The 24,017-nt window shown below is 42.8% G+C and overlaps 1 protein-coding gene and 1 pseudogene across 3 annotated transcripts in view; both read right to left on the reverse strand.

The window, feature by feature from the left end:
- The window catches only part of MAPK14 (mitogen-activated protein kinase 14), a 90,719-nt gene that overhangs the window by 48,844 nt on the left and 17,858 nt on the right, over positions 1 to 24,017 (reverse strand). For all 3 annotated transcript variants that reach the window (XM_075555207.1, XM_075555208.1, XM_075555206.1), the window contains exon 2: positions 8,320 to 8,449. In XM_075555207.1, coding sequence (XP_075411322.1) covers positions 8,320 to 8,449 — 130 coding nt within the window. The remainder of the gene's footprint in view (positions 1 to 8,319; positions 8,450 to 24,017) is intronic.
- Positions 4,419 to 5,095, reverse strand: LOC142453110 (protein lin-37 homolog pseudogene; annotated as a pseudogene).

The following is a 24,017-nucleotide window of genomic DNA, read 5'->3' on the forward strand; positions in this document are numbered from 1 at the left end:
GCAAAGGACCGTGACTGAGTCCCTCCAGGATGCCCAAACTGCCATTCTGACGTGGTGCAAGCTGAAGAGGGCAGAAAGCTTCGGGGACACACCACCTTCGGAAGTGCACATGCCTAGATGGAGGGTGTGTCAAGAAATAACAGCTTCACATTTTGATATGCTTAATACGGGTTTCTATGGGTTTTGTAGCTATACTTTAGGACTTACCCTCATTTTAATGAAGATAGATGTGGTGGCTGATATGACTGAATGATTGAACCACTCAAATGTATGATATATAAATAATATGCCAAAAGAAAAAACAAAACAAGCCCCCCCCCCCCAAAAAAAAAGGGGTAGGTTAAATTCGTTTCTGTTTTTCTCCCTTTTAAACTGTAATAATTTTCCTTTAACCAACTAACCCACCACCATCTATCTAGTGAATTCAGATTCACAGCACCCTACAGGACAGAGCAGAACTGCTCATTTGGGTTCCAGGGACTGTCCATCTGTAGCTAGCCTTACCTTTCCCCTGTGGAGCAGATGGAGGCTTTGGTCTCAGCGACCCAATGTTTAACCTCCTTTGACACCAAGTCTCCTTATTTTCTTTATGTGGAACTAAAAGCCAACGTTAGTCACAAATTCCAATTTTTCTGATCATTGGTTTTTGTTATCCTTAATCTTCCAACATCTCAATAAGAAAAGACTAAAACAATTTACACTGTTCTGAGTCCAAAATTATTCTCAGATCACAACAAAATTAAACCAGTAGGGATCTGATTCACAAACAAAGGCAGCCCAACACATTTTCAAATAAAAGCTTCAATTACAATGTGAAAGCACAACAAGTACTTTAGAGTCAAACCACTCCTCGCTGTCAGTTTGCAATTTCTTGGCTCGGTGAGTTTCTGACTTTTTCCTGCCAGCGATGCTAACATGCCTGGCACAGGCAAGACTTCAATGCCTCTTTCTCAAGTAAACAAAAGAAAGCTATCTCCCCCATGTCTTCTTGCATTTATATGAAAGACAGAGGGGTAGATCACGGCTCACTTTCAAAGGAATCCATGTGAAGTCATTGAGAACGCAGGGGAAGGCACAGCTGACACGGCGGAACACCCTCAGAGTTTTATTAAAAACAAAAAACAAACCCAAACAACCCAGCCCGCCTCCACCGGGCCGATTCTCACTCCTCGCGACCCTATAGGACAGGGCAGAGCTGCCCCCCCGGATGTCTGAGACTCTTAGGTCTTCACAGGAGCACACAGCTTCTTTTTGCTCCCGCAGAGCAGCTGGCAGGTCAGCAGCCGAACTCATAACCCACTATGCCACCAGAGTGACAAAATACTAATCACAGAAAGGAAATACTTGGAGCAGCTACTTCCACTAATGGAATTGGAGACTTGGGCCACACCAGATTAAGAAATGAAAAGAAAGAATCACAATGAACTGCCTTGGGAAAAATAGTAGGGGCAGACAGACTAGTAAATACACTACCAAATTTTAACTTCCTAAATGGGAAAACATTTTATGGGATTAAAGCTACCTATACTGTACCAAAGTACTTTTTAATCTTTTGTAGGATTTTACAAAATATTCTGCATTAACCATATTTGTGGATTATTAACCATGAGTAAAATAATGGAAAATAAAAGTTTTCCAGTTTTAAAGTAGATTTGGGGCATATTTTACAAATAGTCCACAATCTACTCATTTCTCATATGGAAATTCCCTATTAATTCAAATCATATTTTGGTCTATTCTTATTCTTTTTGCTGTTATAGATTTTACTTACATCCAACTAACTCAGGAATGTATTCTTTAGAAGATACAAACCTGTGCCAACTACATCTAATGATCTTACTAAAATAGTTCAACGGTTAAGCAATAGAAGTAACCATCTTGGTAAAATGGCAACTAAAAGCTCAAACCAAACTCACTGTCACTAGGTAGATTCCAACTCATAGTAACTCTACAGGAGAGAGTAGAACTGCCCTTGTGGGTTTCTGAGACTGGAACTCTTCAGGAGTAGAAAGCCTCATCTTTCTTCCTTGGAGCAGCTGTTGGTTTCAAACTGCTGACCCTGTAACTGGCTTGAAAGCAGTGAGGTTTTTTTGTTGTTGTTCAGGCTGGTAATTGAGCAATCTTTGTAGTGTCTGCCCAGACAACAAAAGGCCACAGCTGACAGGTTGCCTCTCCAATCTTTCCTTTAACAAGGTCAAGGTCACATGTTCAATCAGAAACAGACCAGCTAACCTCATTCAGAGAACACTCATATCGTCAGAAAGGGCATTCCTGAACTTCACGTAGCCAGTTCCAACTGTCACTCTTTACCATGAGCTGAAGACCGAACTCAAATGTAGTAGTAATGATTGTGAGTCAGAAGGCCTTTTGTATACAAGACAGCACGTGCATCCCCGACACCTAAAAATTCTGTTATCAACACTTCAAATTTTAATTCCACTCAAAACGGCCAGTAAAACTTATTTGTGAGTTTTAGTTCTTTTACTTGAAAAGCACCTAGAATAGACTGAAATGCAGAGTTTTCTACATTGAGACAAAATCTGTGGCTCCTTCCCATTCTTTCCTCACACATATCCCACTCAGCTTTAGTTCAAATCCATACTAAGTATACATGACTACAATGATACTTCCAGAACCTAAACATTTTAATGCAAAAACCACAAGCTACTTCTAAAACAACTTAAGTTTACAGAAACTGTTTTTCTAGGACTGTCATCCTGCTCTTTAAAAATATTTTATTGTTTTAATGGAAGTTTACACAGCAAATTATATTCCCATTTAACAATTTTTAACAACTTATTCCAAGACATTTTTGACAATGTGTCCCCATTCTCATTATTTCCATTCTTTTTGTGTTCTGTTTCCATGAATCAGCTTCCCTGCTCCGTTTTTGTTTTAGAGTAAATGTTGACCATTTGGTCTCATGCAGTTCATTAGGGGAACATAGGTAATGCTGTTTATTTTATAGGACAATCACCTATGTGGATAAAATATAACCATCAGGATTAGACATTTGAAATTTGTTCTACGTTTTTCTCCCGTTCTAACCAGGACCTTCTACTGTCCTGGTTCGAACTTTGGTAGTGGTATCTGGGCACCATCTCATTTTCTCTGGTCTTAGGTTAGACAAGGCTGTAGTTCATACGGGCCATTAATCCTCTGGATGGATTTCTTCTCTGAGTCTTTGACTTCCTTCACTCTTCTTTGCTCCAGATGAGAACAGTTATATCTTTGATGGCTGCTCACAACCTTTTCAGATCTCCCAGACACCCCTCAACAGACTGGGATGTAAAGCATTACTTGATGCCTACAGAGTTGTCCCGCAGCCTTCAAATCAAGTAAAGCAATCCTGCAAAGGGCTAGGTTATGTCTTGGTAGTATCTATAACTATGCCTCTGTGAGATTTAATATATTTGTATATGAATATTTCTGTAGTGCACATAAACAAGCGTAAGGGTACTTCAAAAACTTCATGGGAAAAATAGTATTAAAAGAAAAAATGTATTCCTCGATATAAAATTCACATCAGGTTCACAATACTTTTGTAAGGGATATCAACCATATATTTTGTCCATTCCTATGACCTCAGGGTCTTGTCAAAGCCATCTTTTTTAATATTATTAATGAACAAAATAAGGGGGGGTGTTCTTTAAAGATGTTTAGGATTTGGGGACAAAAAGAAGTCAGAAGGAGCTAAATCAGGAATGTAATGTGGTTGCCTAGAGACTTGTCATCAAAACCCTTACAAAGTTGCCCTTGTTTGATGAGAGAAATGAGCAGCAGTATTGATGTGGTGAAGGGCTCTTTGTTGAAGACTTTTTGGGTGATTTTAGGCTACAGCTTTGGCTAATCTTCTCAAAACACTCTTAATAAGCAGATGTTGTCACTCCTTGGCCCTTCAGAAAGTCACCAAGCAAATTATCCTGAGCATCAAAAAACAGGGCCTTTGTTCTTCACCAGTTAACTCATGCTTTGACTAAACCACTTCCACCTCTTGGTAGTCATTGATTGTGCACTGTTTTAACTCTTATTACAATTCTTCAAAGAAAAGCTTTTGAATCTCCATCCCAATTGTTTAAAATTTCCCTGGAAAGCTCTTGTCTTCAGCTGATGTGGACACAGCAGTTTGGGCATCCATCAAACAGAAAGTTTGGTCCACTTTAATTTTTCAGTCAGAATTATGTAAGTTGAACCAATTGAGAGGCATCTAAGGTGTTGGCAATTCTGCTTTTAATCACTGTCCCTCTCATGCCTGGTAACTATGAAAGACTGCCATTTTCTGTGTGTATGCCTAGTGTGCACTTTTTATATAATCAAGGCCATACAGTGTTTGTCCTTTTGTTATGGACTTAACTCACTCTGCAAAACATCCACCTCGTTCTTCTTCTTCTTTTTGTCTTGGAGGATGATGATGATTTTTATTGGGGTGGGGAGCTGGGGAAATACCACTGTCGGTCAAACATCTCCCATAGGTTCTTCATGCTTTCTGTGTAGTGGGGCTGGTTTGATACAATGCCTCCTTCCACCTCTAGTGAATGTGTTTCCAGCACTGCAAGTTACGTTCACTGAGTGTGGAGGGTGAGGGCTCGGCAGGCTGTCGCTGGGGTACTCTGGGTCTCAGGCTGCAGTGGGAAAGGATGAGTTCTGCAGGAACCTCCAGGGGCCATGGGTGGGGGCAGCGTGTACAGATCACACCTGTTGCTGTGGTAGCTTCGGAGCTTTCCTCATCCTCAGGTAGAGGGGGGAGCAGGGAGGTGGCTGAACATTCTCACTCTTGTGTGGTGAGTCTGTTGTGTATCCAGGCACAGCAGATGGGGTACAACGGGGTATTCTCACTGAACTTGGCCAAGTCCACATTGGGGTCAAAGAGCTGGATCACTGAGGCACTCCCCTGGTCAACCCACCATCCGTCTCCCTCCTCTTCTTGCGCGGCAGGTGAAGGAAGTGGGAGGATGGCCGTTCGCCGGTGGCTGCGATGAGCAGTCCTCATTGTGGGTGTCTTCCCAGCTTCCTCATCTAGTCACTCCCTACCCATGTGGCTCTTCTCCAGCAGACACTGCAGAACAACATCCCGTTGGTTCTGGGTCTTGGCCATCTCTGACTCTGATTTCTCTGCTTTGACTTTCATTGGGGACAAGGTTTGGGCTCGGGATCTGGCTATCTGTGTCAGATAGGTCCCAACGCTTATGGGGTCACAAGTTAAGGCTGGCAGCAGGGGAGGAGGCCTCAAAGGTACTACCAGTCCTCCATCAGCGGCTTCGTTATTCTTTATAGCTTCCTAGCACTCCATGGTATGTGTGGGCCACATTTTGTTTAACCAGTCATCTGTTGATGAACTCTGGGGTTGTTTCCACCTTCTTGCTGTGTTGTGATGAACACAGGTGTGCATATGTCTACTTGTGCCATTGCTCTTATAACTGTAGGAGAAAAGTCTAAGGGGGGATGCTGGATAAGATATAAAAGCTCTTTCTAGCTTTTGAGCATGCACTACCCTGTTTTCTACAATGGTTCAGCCCTCTTTTAAAAGGAGTCTTGTCTTTTCTACATTAGATCATTTTTCCTTTTATTTTTTAATCATTTTATTGGGGGCTTGTACAACTCTTACCACAATCCATTCATCCATCCATTGTGTCAAGCATATTTGTACATTCGTTGCCATCATCATTCTCAAACATTTGCTTTCTGCTTCAGCCCTTAGTATCAGCTCATTTTCCCGCTCCCTCCCCACTGTCCCTCCCTCATGAACCCTTGATAATTTCTAAATTATTATTTTGTTATATCTTACACTGTCCAATGTCTCCCTTCACCCATTTTTTTCTGTTTTCCATTCCCCAGGGAGGAGGTTATATGTAGAACCTTGTAATCGGTTCCCCCTTTCCATCCCATCCTCCCAGCATTGCCACTCTCACTACTGGTCCTGAAGGGATCATCTGTCCTGGATTCCCTGTGTTTCCAGTTCCTATTTGTACCAGTGTACATCCTCTGGTCTAGTCAGATTTGTAAGGCAGAATTGGGATTATGATAGTGGGGGGGGTAGCATTTAGGAACTAGAGGAAAGTTGTATGTTTCATAGTCGCTATACTGCACCCTAACTGGCTCAGCTCCTCCCCTAAACCCTTCTGTAAGGGGATGCCCAGTTGCCTACAGATGGATCTTGAGTCCCCAATCTGCACTCTTCCTCATTCACAATGATTTAAGTTTCTGTTCTTTGACGCCTGATACCTGATCCCTTTGACACCTCGTGATTGCACAGGCTGGTGTGCTTCTTCCATGTGGGCTTTGTTGCTGCTTTGTTGCTGCTGAGCTAGATGGCTGCTTGTTTACCTTCAAGCCTGGGCACCATCAGCTTTCTTTACTACATTTGCTTATGCACCCATTTGTCTTCAGCGATCATATTGGGAAGCTGAGCACATAATGATAAGACTTTTTGTTCTTTGATGCCTGATAACTGATCCCTTCTGAACCTTGTGATCACACAGGCTGGTGTGCTTGTTCCATGTGGGCTTTGTTGCTTCTGAGCTAGATGACCGCTTGTTTAACATTAGATCAATTTTATCCCATCACCCTATGGCCTCCTGTACAAGCACAGAATAGTCCAATGTAACCAGTTCAGTATCATAGAAGACACACTTCAAAATACCACGGGGAAGAAAATTAAAGTGTAAAATAACAAACGTAGCTGTTACTTCCAGTCACTAGAAGCCAGACGTAGATTCAGATAACTCAAAAGTAAATTTTGGACTAAACACCGGCTTAAAATGGCTATGAAGAAAAACAAAACCATAAGTGGCAGTGCTGGAAATCTCCTAAACCAGGTTGTCTTAAATCAGCAGAGGCTGCACTAAGGGGACCCCTGACTCCCAGGAGGTACTTCAGGGCTCCATAAATGTTGGACGTGCATTCCATTTTCAAAATATTCCTTCTGTTTAAAAGCTGAAATGAAGAAAAGCATGTACCCTGAAATGTGTTATAAGCCAAATGCAAACACGTCCATTAAGCTGCCAGGACAGCTTGACTTTATGCAGACCTTGGAATAAAGCTTCTCCTGCCAGCTCTTTCCAAGTATCTGCATTTGTGTAATGTCGTCACCGAGTGGGAAGGAGGCGGCAGTTCTGCACGAGCACTGTTGTTAAGCTCAGGTTTGCACATCACGCACGTGGCTGCTCATGTAAAACTATACCAGGGAAGAGAGGCTATGTGCCGAAAGCAGGATTTTCTCCAGACCATGCAACCGAAAGAGAACACAGAATATGTACGGAGCTCCAGCCATTTTAGCACAATGGTGCCCACAATCTCATTCCAAACTGAACAACTTTCATGTTCTTACTTTAGAAGAAAGTTGAGCCCGATGAAACAAATGCATAGTGATAAACTATCTCTTATCTGTGTGTTGTTTTTTTTTATTCCATAGGGGAAAAACTTCAATCACTAAAAGAGAAAAAGTTAGGGTAGTCAGGTAATAAATTCACAAAACTTGAAGACGTTTATCTACCCAGCAACAATCAGCAGGGATAAATGACTGAAACCTGTTCCTGCACCGCCACACATTTCGCAGTGCCTTTCACACAGATGTCACATAAATGCTCTGTAACTTGATTTTGAAATGCAGAAAAAAAAATGTTCTCAGTTAACTGCTTTTTTTGCATTTTCAGTCAATACCCCAATTACATCAATAAAGCAGCACCGGGGTTGTGAAATACTCTGTGCAGGTTGGCATTGTTCTCAAACTCTCAAGCTGACATTTCCTTTGCTTACCCAAATGTCTCTGCCACCGTTGTTAAAATAATTCGATCAGAAAAAAGTTCCTTCTTGAGGAAGGTTAAAAAAGAAACTTAAAATATTATAAAATCATATTATTAAAGTAAAATAAAATAAAATCATAGCCCTCTTTGACAGAATTTTTAATGAGCCTAGGGCATTCCTTCTCAGATCTCTCCACTGAAATAATTCACAGTAACAATAAGTACGGACTTTTAGAGTTTGATCATACAGGTTTTAAGTTAGCCTGATAAAGAATACAAAATTTCTTTGTAGCGTTTGCTCTTAAAGATACTTGTGAATTTTGTGTTGTTCGCAACACATTCTTTTTCTACTTCAAAAACTGAAAAATGCACTCCCTCTAAAAATCTGAGTAAAAGCAGAACTCCGGGAACATGCTCCACTTCCGTTCCCAGGCTCAGCTGACACAAGCCAGTTGTCACCAGTACCCTTACAGGAAGCATGGAGAACAGTTCCACACACGATCGGCAGTGACTAAAACCCAGTTCCTGCCAGGCTCTCACAGAGCAGAGTTTATTGTTCCTTGCACGGATGACTTACGTTTTCATGTTTCATATGTTTAAGTAACCGTAGTTCTCTGTAGGTCCTTTTGGCATGAATGATGGACTGAAACGGCCTGGAGAGCTTCTTCACAGCCACACGTAACTCCGTCTTTGTGTCAAAGGCAGCACTGAGGAAGGAAGGGAGAAAAAGGGCCGCCGTTAAAAATGCACACGCTCTACATGGTTTGAGTGTTTGAGTCTTTCTAAATTAAAGGCTTCTATCACAAAACACAAAAGTCTAGCAGGAAAAATGAAAATGTTTTATAATCCCATTACGTGGACAATATTTGTTTTTTTAAAAAATTCATTTTATTGGGGGCTCGTACAACTCTTACTACAATCCATACACCAATCCATTGTGTGAAGCACAGTTGCACATTTGTTGCCATCATCATTTTCCAAACATTTTCTTTCTACTTGAACCCTTGGTATCAGCTTCCCATTTCACCCCTCCCTCTTACACTAACCGATGTCTCCCTTCACCCACTTTTCTGTTGTCCATCCCCCTGGGAGGGGGGTTATAGATAGATGTTGTGATCTTCTTTTCTCCCCCCACCTTCCTCTTACCCCTCCCTGGTAAGGCTACTTTCAATATTGGTCCTGAGGGGTTCATGTCCTGAATTTCCTGTGCTTTCAGCTCTTATCTGTACCTGTGTACATGCTCTGGTCTTGCCAGATTTGTAAGGTAGAATTGGGGTCATGATAGTGGGGTTGGGGGAGGGAGCATTAAAGAACTAGAGGAAAGTTGTATGTTTCATCAGTGCTACTGGCTCGTCTCCTCCTCAAAATATTTTTGTTCTTATTTCTTGTTTCTTTTTTCCCTTCCCCTAGTCTTTTTTCTATGCATCATGATCAGAGGCCCCACAAACTTCTTCCACGTAGAAATAGTGTAGATCTTGTGAGACAGGGTTTCTGTCACTACTCAACTTTTGTGGTTGAAAGTAGTTTCAGATAAAAAAGAAATAAATGGGTGTGGTAGTCTTCTAATAAAACTTTATTGACAAAAACAAGCAGGGGTCAGATAAGCCAACCAAACCACAAACCAAACTCACTGCCACTGAGTGGATTCAGCCTCATAGTGACCCTCGAGGACAGGGTGGAGCTGTTTTCAGAGACTGACTCTTTATGGGAGCAGAACGCCTTGCCTTTCCCTCAAGGAGCGGCTATTGGTTTTGAACTGCTGACCTTGCAACTAGCAGCCCAACATGCAACCACTACGCCAACAGGGCCTCACCAAACAACAGACTGATATAAAGAGTTGCGATCCCACTCTAAATGGGATTTTGTCCGTTTTCTCTGGCTGTCACCTTGCGGCCACATGCTACCTGCTTGGAGTTGTCACTAACATTTCATGAGCACCCACAACATATTTGGTACTTTTCTAGGGGCTGAGACATCGTAGAAAACAAGTAACAAATCCTTCATCTCAAGGAGTTTATAATCTAAAGGGAGGAGCAGGAAAGCAGAATCACAGTCATTTCAAATACCGATAAATGCTCAGCTCTGTGGCTGAGACCTGAGTGACGAGAAGGTAGCAGTCGGCAGCTTCAGGAAGAAGAAATAATATTGACATCTATTGAGTGTTCACCATATAGTAGGCATTGTTCTAAGCCCTCTCCTTTACTTGTTTTACTACTTCTCTTAATCACCTTAACACAACCTACAAGATGCCCTGGGGGTGCTTGTAGGGGCAGCTTTGCACTGCTAACCATAAGGCCTGCAGTTCAAACCCATCAGCTTCTCCTTAGGAGAAAGATCAGGCTATTTGCACCTGTAAATATTTAGTCTTGGAAACCCTGTATGGCAGTGGTTCTCAACCTGTGGGTCACGACCCCTTTGGGGGGGGGTCGAACGATCCTTTCACAGGGGTCGCCTGATTCATAACAGTAGCAAAATGACAGTGATGAAGTAGCAGTGAAAATAATTTTATGGTTGGGGGGTCACCACCACATGGGGAACTGTATGTATTAAAGGGTCGTGGCATTAGGAAGGTTGAGAACCACTGCAGTGTATAGATCTTTATGAGTCGGAATCAACTTGATGGCAGTTTTTGTTTTAAACACAACCTCTGATGTATGTGCTGTTTTCATTCTCCTATTTACAAGAAAATAAAATTTACTATCTAAATACCCTAACCAGGCTCACTGCTGTTGAGTTCATTTGGACTGCAAGCAGCCCTGGTGGACAGTACGGATGCCCCGGCTGTACATCTTAACAGACGCAGGCTGCCCCAGCTTTCTGCTGGCTGAAGAGTGTGCATGGCTGATCTTTCTGTTGGAGGTCAAGTGCTTTAACAAGAGCATCACCATGGCGCCTCGACTGAAGCACAGAAAGGCTAACTCACTTGCTTGAGCTTGCAGAGCTAGACAGTAGTAGGAAAGGACGTCTGGGTCCAGAATCCGTGCTACTAACCATCTTGCCAAGCAGCCTCTCCAAGAAGCAAGTGTGAAGAGACAGTAAAAGGAAAAGAATGGTCCCTTGAGGTGACAGAAAAAGCAAGGCAGCTTCTGTAGGTGGAGCACAGGGGGCAAGGAGAAGCGTGGGAAGGGCATGGGATGCAGGCAGAGATGAGATCATGTACGGCTGGCTGTCCACGGAAGAAAGGGGATGTGCACAGTCATTATTTTCAGAGACTTACAGGACTAAATCCACCAGGCCTCGTTCTCTTGTTTATTTCAGCCTCAAGTGGGCATCCAAGACTTTCTGATCATCAATCGCCAAAGGTTCCTCCCAGGTGGCACAATGGTTTGTGTGTGGCTGCTGCTAAACTAAAGGTTGGTCATTCGAACCCCTGTCCCCCAAGTGGCACCACGGGGGCGGGGGGTGGGCGTGGGGGGCTTTGTGATCTGCTCTGTAAAAGCCAGTCAAGAAGAGCCTATGGAGCTCAGTGTCTTTTACAATATGTAGGCCTGCCGGGAGTTAGAAACCCAAAGCAATGGGTTCGTTTTTGTTTTGTTTTTTAATATTATCACAAAACTCTCAAGGCCCCTTGTATGTCTTCAATCTCTGTTTTAGTTACTAGGCTTCATCTTGAAGGTGCTACTTCTCGTACCCAGACCCAAGCTCACGGCCACTGAGTCAGTTCCGACTCCTAACACCGTATTTAGAGTTCACAAGACTGTGAATCTTTCAGTGTCAACTATGGTGGCTTTGTGGGCTATGTATTGGGCTCTTAACCACCAACCAACCATTCAAAACCACCAGCTGCTCCGTGGGAGAAACATGAGGCTTTCTGCTCTCACAGTCAGTCTTGGAAACCCAACAGGGCAGCTCTTGTCTCTTCAATATGATCTCTATAAATTGGAATGGACGGCAGTAATTTTCTCTCTCTCTCTCCCCCATACTTTATGGCTGGCAGGTGGAGTGGTAGAGCATTACCACTCCAGACCATCCCTGCCCCTTTGCTTTACAAAATCCCCTTTTCCATCCCTTCCTCTCTGCTGCTATTATCCCATTGACCTCCTGGAAATTTCCATCATTCACAGAACTTAACTGCTACTTCAAAGGCTCTCTCCACTTTCAACTTCTGTCATCATTTTGGCAACTTCAGCATCCAGGTAGAGGGCACATCCAACATCCTGGCCTTTCTGTTTCCTGAGATCTGCAGGAAACTCCACCTCATCTAGTCACTCCGATTCTCACATGCTAGGCCTCTATCACCACCCCAAAGTGCGCCACCTTCAAAACTGCAAATACAGCAGTCACTTTCCATTGCAGCCTCCTTCCTGCACCTTCTAGCTTCTTCACTGGCCCGGGTCACAGCAATTCGCTGACCTCATCACTGCTGCTCTGTCCATCAGCCCTCTCCTGGCTTCATTTCCCTTCCTGCCTGGTTCAGAGAACAAGATTAGAATCACCCTCTTGTACGTCTCCACCTCTAAAGTACTCACCAGGCTAAAGTTTAACTTCGGGTCACCTCAACCACTACCTTCTCCGTGCCTATATAAAGGCCTCATTGTGGCTGAAGAAAATAAGAAGGCACGGACACGTACGTTGGCTTCGTTTTTTAAAACCTTTATATAGCTTTCCGTTTTGCCATATCTAGTGCGTTCATTCTCCTACTCCAAAGGGATTACTTAGTCCCTGTCTCTCCCCAGCCCCCTAACTCACCCTCCTCCCTCAGGGGTTGCCTGGCCTCACTCAGAAAACCAGAGGCGAGTTCCATCTCTCTACTGCTGAGTTATAAAGCTGGGCTCTAGGATCTATCTTTTCCATCTCCCCTCCTGCTATGCCTCCTCTTCTCAAAAGCCCAGATGTGAAGGCATGCTTTGGAGTCATCCTCCCTCGTTTTTCTTAAGGGACTTAACTCATCCCCTTCCTCTCGCGCATCATCAGTTTATCTACTAGTCACTTTTATCAGCATACGTATGGTATGGTTAGTTTCCATTCTCAATGAATAATAAGAGTTCCTCCGCTCCCCTCCCCTCACCCACCGACTCTCCAGCACAGCTAAAGCTCTCCAACAAACCATCCAAACCAGTGCTTCTCCAAATGGGATTCCAGATCAGCAGCTTCAGTACTACCTGGGAATTTGGGAGAATGCCCCACCCCAGATTTCCTGTATCAGAAACACCGACTCGGGTCCACCAGTAATCTGTAATTTTATCACACCCACCAGGTGATCAGAGGCCCTAGTGGCATGGTGGATTACAAGTTAGACTGCTAACTGCAGGATCAGCAGTTTGGATCCACCAGCTGCTTTGAGGGAGAAAGGGGCTTCCTACTCCTATACAGATTTAGTCAGGAAACCCACAGGAGCAGTTCTATCCTGAATAGTGGCTCACTATGCATCAAAACTGACTCATGGGCTGTGTGTGTGTGTGTGTGTGTGTGTGTGTGTAAGAGCAGGTGATACTGACTTATGCACTGCTCCTACTCAGTGTGCCCCATGGCCCAGCATCATTGGTATCACCTGAGAGCTTGTTAGAAATGCAGAATCTTGGACCCTAAAGTAGGATCTATGGTTTTGATGGATTTCCCTGTGGTCCATAGGCATTAACATTTGGGAAACACAAAGCTATACAATTGACTCTATTGTCTCATCTTCTATTCTTTCCTCAATCCGTTCCACAGAGACAGATGGCCCTTCTTAGGGTCAGTGGTCTCATTCCTGGATTAGCAATTGAGCCGGCTCTCTCTCACATGCTCCATCCTGGAGTCCACGTGAACACACTCTCGTAACTTTCTACGGTCTCTCTCTTTGTTGCATGTGCTCCCTGTGTGTTTGCAGTTCTTCAAAACATGCAACTGGTATTGGTGCCTCTAATTTTCCTCATTCTCCTTCTGGATGATCACATCTACACTTGACTTTAACTAAATGCCATCTCTATGCTAACAAGCCGCAAATCTCTCAATGAGTGGCTTGTCAGCACCTTACTGCCACCTGACATCATCTTATGAAAGACTCATCTGCAACTAAAAGATAAATAAACAGCTGCCATCAAGTTGACCCCATTGAGTCAGAGTAGAACTCTGCTCCATAGGGTTTTAATGGATCACTTTTCAGAAGTAGATCACCAGGCCTTTCTTCCAGGTGCCTTTGGGTGGGTTTGAACCTCCAACTTTTGCTTAGCAGCCAAGAATGTTAACCGTTTGCACCACCCAGATTTTCCTACTTGAAACTAAGCCAATTCAAAAATCCCTATCTCAATAGATAAGGTCGTTCGACCAGTTGCTCAGAATGCCAACCTTGATGCCTCCCTTTCCATCTCTCTCCAAACTCCAGCAGCAAGCCCTATGGTTTCTACCTCCAAAATACATCCGAATTCAACTTTTCTTAATTTCCCTGCTCCCATACCAATCTAAGTGTGACCCTCTGTATCGATCCTTCCCAAGATCCAAAGAAAGCTTTAAAATATACAAACGTGACCACATCAGTCCCTGCTCTAACCCTGCTCAAAAAATTTGTTCAGCACATGGAAGAAACGGCAAACATCTGATCAAGGCCTACGAGGCCCAGGCGATCTGACCGTCACTGACCACCGTGTGCTCTGGGCTGCCCCTGGGTGCTCCTCAGCCACTATGTTGAGCATGCTGACCTTCAGTCCCTTACATGCTTCCCACAGGCTGGTCTTACTCCTGGGGCTTTCCCTCCTCACCCTCAGCCCACGCCGAGTCCTGCTCCTTCAAGAACTAGATGAGCGCTCCCATCAGAGACGTATCTACGAGTCCCGGGTAGTTTTGCTGCTCCCGTAGCTGGTTCCGACTCACAGTCGCCCTGTGTGCAACAGAAGGAACCAGCCCCTGGTCCTGTGCCATCCTCACATTTGTTCTTGGGTTTGAGCCCATCACGTTGATCTGTCACAGAGTGCTTGGTTTCTTTCCTTAACCCACATACACGGATGGAGTTTTCACCCTTAGGATCCCATAGTACAAGCTCTAAGATAGACGTGGTGGTGATTGTACTACTCCCCTTGATGTGATTGAACTGCTCGATTGTATGTGAATTATGTGCCAATAAAAGTGTTGAGGGGAAAAATAGGAACTGCTTCTCACTTTGAGGTACCAAGTAGATTTATACTCTCCTTTAAATCCCTCACTGGCTCTGGTGAAACCGGGAAGGTGGCCCCTGTTCCCGTGCTACAAAGCCTCTTCAACTCCTCTCCTCAGAATCAACTCAGCCGGCTAAGTGCTTTCTCCTTCTGACAAGTGATGAGGCTGCTGGGGCCAGCTGCCCAGCTGCTCTGCCTGTGACTGCCTGCCACAGCTTCTTCAATTCAGCGAGGGAGAAATATGCAACCCACTTTTGTGGCTTGCCTGTCTCTCCAGACCAACTTTCTCAGCAATAAAGTGTGTAATTTTATCTGTTTGATTCTTGCATCGATTGATCTCTTTATCTAATTACAGGGCAGGCTGGGATTAATCAGTAGCCTACAGATCCTAGTAATCACACTTTATTATTAAATGTTGGTTTACCGTCCAGCATAGTGAAAGAAGGGCTTGGGTCTTGAAATTATCTAGATTTTTAATTCCAATTTGGCCGCTAAACAGCTGTATAATCTTGATGAAGTTAATTAAATTCATTCAAGTCTTGTATATAAAATGATGATAATGTTGAATCTGTAGAAGGTAAGATTAAATGAAAGGCTTTTTGAGTGGATTTACCAAGGATCTGAGCCATAAGAAAGCTCAAGTATTAGATATTGTTAATACGTTCTGCCTTTCCCATTTGTCTGTAAGAATCTTGAGTTACATCTGTAGACAATTGGACATCCCTTCACAGAGGGGTCACAGGTAAGAGATGAGCCAGTCAGGGTGCAGTATAGCACCGATGAAACACACAACTTTCTTCTAGCTCTTTGGTAGTTTCCTTCCCCCCACTATCATGACCTCAATTCTACCTTACAAATTGGAATAGACCAGAGCATGCACACTGCTACAGATAAGAACCCACAGCACAGGGAATCCAGGATAGATAAACCCCACAGGGCCAACAAGGAGAGTAGAGATACCAGGAGGATTAGGGGAGGGTGGGGGTGGGTGGGAATCGATCACAAGGATCAATCTAGAATCCCCTCCTAGGGGGATGGATGAATAATGGAAAAGTGGGTGAAGGGTGACAGAGGACGATTTAAGATATGGAAAAAATAATCTATAACTTATCAAGGGTTTGTGAGGGAGGGGGGGGAAGTGGGGAGCTGATATCAGGGGCTCAAGTGGGAAGAGAACACTTTGAAAATGATGATGGTAGCATATGTGCAAATGTGCTTGACATACTGGAGGAATGTATGGATTGCGATAAAGAGATATGAGTCCCCTACTAAAAGTATTAAAAAAAATCTTGAGTTAATCTGTTTTATTCACCACTGTCTCAATCACACAAGACTTACCATAATGGTACATTCTCACCAAATGCTTAACAAAAGTCTAACTTTAGAACAGATACTTCAAAATATGAACTAAAAGACTTTTTATTTAACCTTATCCTCTGGCTCTCCAATTTTATAAAATCAGTAGCATCCAAAAACAAACTGATGTTAACAATGCTAAAAATTAGCATTCTTTGCTTGGCATTCCTTTTAGAACAGTGGTTCTCAACCTCCCTAAGGCCGCAACCCTTTAATACAGTTCCTCATTCTGTGGTGACCTCCCAACCATAACATTATTTCCATTGCTACTTCATCACTGTCATTTTGCTACTGTGATGAATGGGGTGACCCTGTGAAAGGGTCGTTGGACCCCCACAGGCACTGCTGTTTTAGAGCTTTACATGTGCGCATGTCTTTCTGGCCACAGCTTTAGGGAAAGGCGTTAACATCTTATTTTACAGATGAGGAGTCTGCGCACTGTGCTGAGGGCATACATAGGAAATGGTGGAGCTGAGATGCAGATCTCTGTAGGGTTTCTGGGGCTGGTGATCTTTACAGGTACAGAAAACCACAGCTTTCTCCTGAGGAGCCCATGGGAGTTCTGAACCGCTGACCTTGCAGTGCAATGCGTACCTGAGACCGCCACCATGACACTTGATACAAATATATACAGTGCACAGAAAAAGTACATTCCAGGCTTTTAGCAGTTTGACTTTTTCGTATTTCTAGCTTCTGATTTTTTAATGGGCTTATACTTTATTACAGTTACTCATAAATTTAAATGCATCAATCACATGTATTTTCTGCCACCGAAACACGAGACATTTTAAAAAATATTAAATATTTTATTGGGAGCTCTTATAGATATCAAATCAACTCATACTTCAATTAGATCCAGCATAATTGTACAATTGTTGTCACCATCAGTTTCATAAAATTTTCTTTCTTCTTGAACTCTTTGATATGAACTCTTCTTTATCCCCTCCCTCCCTCCCCCACCTTCCCCTCCAGGAACCCAAATTATAATATTATATATTATTGCTATTGGGTTTGTTTGTTCTTGATGTATCCTACATCCTCCAAGGTATCCTTCCTCCTGCACTTCCATCGTTCATGCCCTTCACATGGGGTTATACAGTCCTCATTGCTATCAGTCCCCCCCCCCTTCTCTTTCCACACCCTCAGGGAATCATTGCTCCCATTACTGTTCTGAAGGGTTATCTATCTTGGCTTTCATGCAGCGAAAGATCTTAATTATACAAATGGACCTATGCAGGTCTGACAGGAATACTGAGGTAAAACAAAGTCCATAATGGTAATTTTTCATATTATAAAAGCAACAACCAGGGAAAACATTTATATTCTTTCAAATACCATTTGCACTGGTAAGAGCACAATACATAAATGCATAAATTTGTAGCCTCCATCCCTAAACCATAAATAAGCACTTTCCACTTTACTATGCAGCTTTAAATTTGCCATTTATAATAATTAAGTATCTGTGCCACAGTCTATCCAGTTATTCTCCTACCAGTGGGCATTATGGTCATGATGTTCAGTTACACAGAGCACAGTTTACTTGCAAAAGTGAACAAGGACTTGTTCTGAGAAACTGCTTTCTGCTTGCAAGTAGTTCCTAAAGCAAAAGCTTCACGATCTTCAAGCGTTTAACTTCTCTGCCAGTATTTTTACCACAAAGCATTACTTGGAGATGGGGGTGTTACAGATGGAACTGGGTTGAAGTCCTGGCTCTTGTACCTGTGAACGGACTCTACAGCAATGAGTTTGGCTTTTGGTTTGGTTAGAATAAAGAATAAACATGTCTTAAAAGAAATGCAGAAGTGGGGAGGGTGCGGCTTTGTTTCAAGTACTGTGGACCTGTCATTTGGAGAGACCTGTCGATGGAGGAGGACACCAAGCTTGGTAGCGGGTCAGCCCCAAAGAGCAACAGCTGGATGGCTGGATGGACTGACACAGTGGCTGCAGCAATGGGCTCAAAGAGGAACAACTGTGGGGAGGGCACAGGACCGGCTTGTTTCATTCTGTACCCAGACTTGCTGAGTTGGAAATGACTTGACCATTTTCCACACCAGTTGTCCCATTTTACATGTGCCTGAGGGTTCCATTTCTCCACAGCCTCAGCAGTACCTAGAACTTGCTGTTTGTCTGAATAATAGCCAGGATGAAGTGGTGTTTCTTTGTGCTTTTAATTTGCATCTCCCTAATGACTAATGATTTTGAGCACCTTTTCATGTGCTTATTGGCCCTTTCTCTATCTTTTAGGGAGAAAGGTCTATTCAAGTCTTGGTCCAGCTTACAACTATGGCTGAGTTGTAGAAGTTCTTTATCTATTCTGAATATTAACCCCTTACCAGATGCTGTCGTTAGGTGTCATCAGTGGGTTGCGACTCACAGCAACCCTGAGCGCCACAGAAAGCTGCCCAGTGCTGTGCTGTCCTCAGTCATCGCATCTGAGCCCATTCTGCAGCCACTGTGTCCGTCTGTCTCCTGACAGTCCGGCTCATTTCTGCTGACTTTCCACTTTACCAAGCTGATGTCCTTTTCCAGGGACTGGTCTCTCCTGGTAACAAGTCCACCGTGCTTGATTCTTAAGAGCGTTTTGGCTTAACTTCTTCCAAGACATATATCTGTTTGTTCTTTTGGAATTCCACAGTACTTTCAATAGTCTTTGCAGCATCGAGATTCAAATGCATTGATTCTTGTTTGGTCTTCCTTATTCAACATCCATCTTGCACAGGCATAGGAGGCGACTGAAAATTCCATGGCTTGGGTCGGGCCGACTTTAGTCCTCAAAGTGGCATCCTTGTTTAAAGAGATCTTGTGCCAGCAGATTTACCCAAACCAATGTGTCACTTGATCTCCTGAATGCTGCTTCCCTGAGCAATTATTATGGATCCAAGAAAGATAAAATCCTTGATAACTTCCACCCTTTCTCTGTTCATCATGATGTTACCTCTTGGTCGAGCTGTGAGGACCCGGGTCTTCTTTACATTGAGTAATAATCCATATTGAAGGCTGCAATCCTTGATTTTTATCAGCAGTGTTTTAAGTCCTCCTCACTTTCAGCAAGCAAGGCTGTGTCGCCGGCATCGTGCATATTGCTATTAATTAGCCTCCCTCTGTTCCCGATGCCGTGTTCTTCATACAGTGCAGTTTCTCGGAGAATCCGAGAAAACAGTAACTGGTAAAGAGAAAATAGCACCGAACCTATAAAACTGTCTCTATGGGTGAAAGAACCCTGGTGGTGCAGTGATTACAGTGCTCTGTTGCAAGCCAAAAGGCTGGAGGTTTAGCCAACTGCTCTGTGGGACAAGGAAGTGGCAGTCTGCTTCTGTAAAATTTCTACCCCTAGAAGTCCTCAGGAGCGTACTGTACTGCACCCAGTCCAAACTGACTCGAAAGCTGCGAGCGTTATACTATGGCTGAGGCTGGCATAAAAATAAAGTCCCTTCGAAATACCCCTTAGAGGTGGGCCTCACATTTGACCCCACCACAGCCATCACAAAGGGAGCACAAGCAGCAAGGACGTGCGTTGCAGGAGCCAGATAACAAGAGCCAGCTACTGGAGAGAAGGGAAGAGAAGCATCACTCTCCCTGTAAGGAAGCCAGTGCCAAGTCCTTCTGGTGTACCTTCAGGAACGAGACTCTGTATCACAGTGCAATGGAGTCCATTCTGACTCGTGCCCACCCCACAGGGCAGGGTAGAACAGGGCAGACACTGTAACTCGTTCCGGGACTAGAAAGCCTCCTCATTCTCCAGGAGAGCATCTGGTGGTTCCAAACTGCTGATCTTGCTGTTAGCAGCCCAAGGCGTAACCACTACACCACCAGGGCTCCTGAGACACTGTTAGATGGTTTTCAAAGGCCCTCATCAACATCCTTGCAAACACAGAATAGATTTCAGGTGATCTTTTCTTAGAGGATCCCTCATGTCGACTGCTGTCATCAAAGCCAAAATGCAGTTCATTGCTGTCAACGAGCAGGGCTGTACAAAATAACACAGTGTGTTGTTCTCTGCCAGGCTTAACTCACAGGAAATCTCAAGTGTGCTTTTGAAAATAAGTAAGAAGCTCCATATTTGGCAAGCCTCCACAGAGAATTTCCTTTTTGCTTCTGATAGGTATAGTGATACCAGGGGTTTGTGTTTCTGCTCCAGGACCGGCACTGGACTCACAGATCTCCTCTATTACAAAGTAAGGGCAGCTCAATCAGCCAGCTGAGTTGGTGGGTAGAGGGGAGACCACCTTTTTGTTGCCCCCTTTTACAATAATGACTTTTTAAATGGCAAATTGTGTGGGGAGTAGTCAATGAAAGGTACTGTATTGCCTCACCAGGACAAGTACCAAAAATGCAGGTCACACCACCTCCACAAAGAGACAGACAGGATTTTCTTCAAAAGCAGAATGAGTTTTCCCCCATAGAAAAAAAGAATGAGGAATCATCTCACAAGTCTCTCTGCCCCTTTGCAGAGAGAGGAAAGTCATTTCTGTTTCTTTCAATGTCATGGATGACCTCTCTCATCCCCGAAAGATGTTAATAAATAAAAATGAACTACGAGGGATGATTAAGAAAACAATTTTCCTTATTTTAGAATGTGGTATTTAAATATTTTCAAATCTATAGTTATCCTGAATTACTAAATTCTTATATCAAATTCATTAAAATATCTAAATAGGAAGAAGCAAATATTGAACTAATCTGGGAAAAAAATCTATTAAACTTTCTCCAGATCATAAAATTTGAGACTTTTCCAACTGAAGCCAGGTTCATTAATAATGACCTTTGTTCAAAGCCTGCCTTCTAAATAATGAGGTCAAGCTACTGACTGGAAGATTTTCTTGACTTAAAATACCTGACAGAAATCTTAATAGGTATTTTATTGGAAATAATATTCTGTACAACTCTCACTCTAATCTATTAAACGTTTTCTGCCTTCTAAATTTAGATAAATATGCAATTATCACTGTGGCCCTGGTGCAGATTTTCTAGCTATAATATAAAAATAAACTTTGTGCCCCAAACTGGAATCCATGTTTTCACGTAGGAAACGGAAAATACCTCCCTCATTGCAAGAATTTAATAGAACTTTGTTCTATTAAATTGGCATTCTATGATGCTCACCTTCCCGACACAATTGCTGAAGAAAAATCGGGCGAATAAGCAAATGTGGCAAAGAAAGCTGATAGGGTCTGGCTATCAAAAGATATAACGTCTGAGGTCTTAAAGGCTTGAAGGTAAACAAGCGGCCATCTAGCTCAGAAGCAACAAGGCCCACATGGAAGAAGCACACCAGCCTGCGTGATAACAAGGTGTCAAAGGGATTGGGTATCAGGCATCAAAGAACAAAAAAATACTATCATTTTGAATGAGGGTGGGAAGTGTGGAGTGGCGACCCAAAGCCCATTTGTAGGCTATTGGACATCCTCTTACAGAAGGGTCTTGGGGAGGAGACAAGACAGTCAGGGTGTGATGTAGCAACAATGAAACATACAACTTTCCTCTAGTTCCTAAGTGCTTCCTCTCCCCACTCCCCCTATTATAATCCCAATTCTACTTTACAAATCTGGCTAAACCAGAGGATGTGCACTAGTAGAGATAGGAACTGGAGACATAGGGAATCCATGGAGGATGATCCCTGTGAGTGGCGATACTGGGAGGGTAGAGGGAGGGAGGGTTAGAAAGAGGGAACTGATTACAAGGATCTACATGTGACCTCCTACCTGGGGGACGGACAACAGAAAAGTGGGTGAAGGGAAACGTCGGACAGTGCAAGATATGACAAAATAATAATTTGTAAATTATCAAGGGTTCATGAGGGAGGAGCAAGTGGGTGGGGAGGGAGGGAAAAAAACGAGGAGCTGAGGCCAGGGGCTTGGGTGGAGAGCGGCTGTTTTGAGAATGATGAGGGCAATGAATGTACACATGTGCTTCACACAATTGAAGTATGGATGGATTGTGATAAGAGTTGTATGAGCCCCTAATTATAAAAAGTAAAAAGGAAATGATGGCAACATATGTACAAATGTGCTTGATACTATTGATGCATGGATTATTGTAAGAGACCCCAATAAAATGATTATTAATATTTTTAAAAAAGGAAACTAAAAAAAAGTTTTCAAGAAGCAGATATTTTAAAGCTGGACTTGAAAAGTTCTCAATACGTGAAACGCTGTTAACCTTCTTTTATTATCTCCACTAACTCTCAAATAACTTGCTTTAATGTCTAAAATAATAATTATCTCATCTTAATGTCTAAAATAATAATTACAATAATTAGAGATGATTTCTTTCTCTATAATGTGTATCATTTTCAGGTGGAATTCTTTTTAAAAAATCATGTTATTTGGGGCATGCACAACCCTTATCACAACCCATCCATCCATCCATAGCAGCAAGCACATTTGTACATTTGTTGCCATCATCGTTTTCAAAACATTTTCTTTCTATTTGAGCCCTAAGTATTAGCTTCTCATGGTCCCCACTCCCTCCCTTCCCCTTCCTTCCTCATGAACCCTGGATAATTTATAACTTTTTTTCCCGACAGGGAGCGACTGACTGACCCCAATTTTAAAATTTTTATTATTTTTTTCATGTCTTGGAATTCCGTTTCTTACAATAAAACATTCACCTGAACAAGAACAGCAGATGCAATTAACACAATTGCTACAAGTACAATACAACCGATTCTTAGCTTTACAGTTTCTAAAAAGTTTTCTCAAAGAAGTTTAAAATCAAAATCATATACGAAAAAGTTTCTCAATAAACAGCCCAGAGCAGAGAAAACAGCCACTTAGTTGATAATTTCCTCTGCCTTATAGAATTTATAGTTCAAGCACTGTTATGCAGATTCCGTGTTTGCTTAAAAATCTCACGCAGCTAAGAGAGCCAGATTCACGTGCACAGTACCCAGGTCCTATGGATGGATGCCACATGCTTCCTGACCCGCCATTCCTCATTTGGCCCAGTTCCTACTACAAAATCTTATAAGTTATTAAAACAACTTTTTTTTTCTTCCACAATTGCTTCAACTTTTATTAGGACTGATGAAAATTTCTATCCAAACCATGTGGCATTTCACATGGATACACAATCTAAAAGTTAAAGCCATATTGTGATTAAAATATGAAATGTCATTAATCTTCATCGGCTACAAATTCTACTTGAAAGCAGAATGATTTTATGAGATATTTCTTTTCGTTGAAGCTTTGAAAGATATATTCGTATCAGGTAATATATTTGTTTGCAAATGTGAAGTGATCATCCTTTTTTCTCTATCAGGGGCAAAACAATCATCTCATATTGTTTCAAAAAGATTACACACACATCACTTTATTTCCTTGAAAAGTTTAAAAGTCTTACAAGAATGCTATCACCATGGGTACATTTTCTCTACTTTTATGTGACTGAAAATGCTATAACAAGTGTTTTAGAAAAGCTATTAATTTTTAAACTCCTTTCGAGCAAACCTCAAATAGTAAGCACATATTGGATTGTGACAATTTGGCCTTGCTGTTACAAATAAAAGGCTTTAAAAAAACAATCACCATCGTGGGTTAATAGGTTTCCTATCCAGAAAAACCCGTTGCCATCAAGTCCAAGCAACCCTGGCTCCACGTGTGTCCGCGTGAGCTCCGGCGTTTGCAGTGGCTGATTCTGGGGAAGGAGATCCCAGACTTTCTTCCACGCTGCCGCTGGAGGAACGTAAATCCCGCCCTTTCGGTTAGCAGCTGGCTGTGTTAACCATCTGCACATGCCTTCCCACAAAGCTCCTTTATTCTTAGACGGTGTGAACAGATAACAAATGCACAAGGCAGGCGTTAGTGTTTTTTTTACAACTTTGAGTATTTTCTTGGTCTATACTGTCAAA

The sequence above is a fragment of the Tenrec ecaudatus genome, chromosome 7 (genome assembly GCF_050624435.1).
Source record: "Tenrec ecaudatus isolate mTenEca1 chromosome 7, mTenEca1.hap1, whole genome shotgun sequence".
NCBI classification, from domain to species: domain Eukaryota; kingdom Metazoa; phylum Chordata; class Mammalia; order Afrosoricida; family Tenrecidae; genus Tenrec; species Tenrec ecaudatus.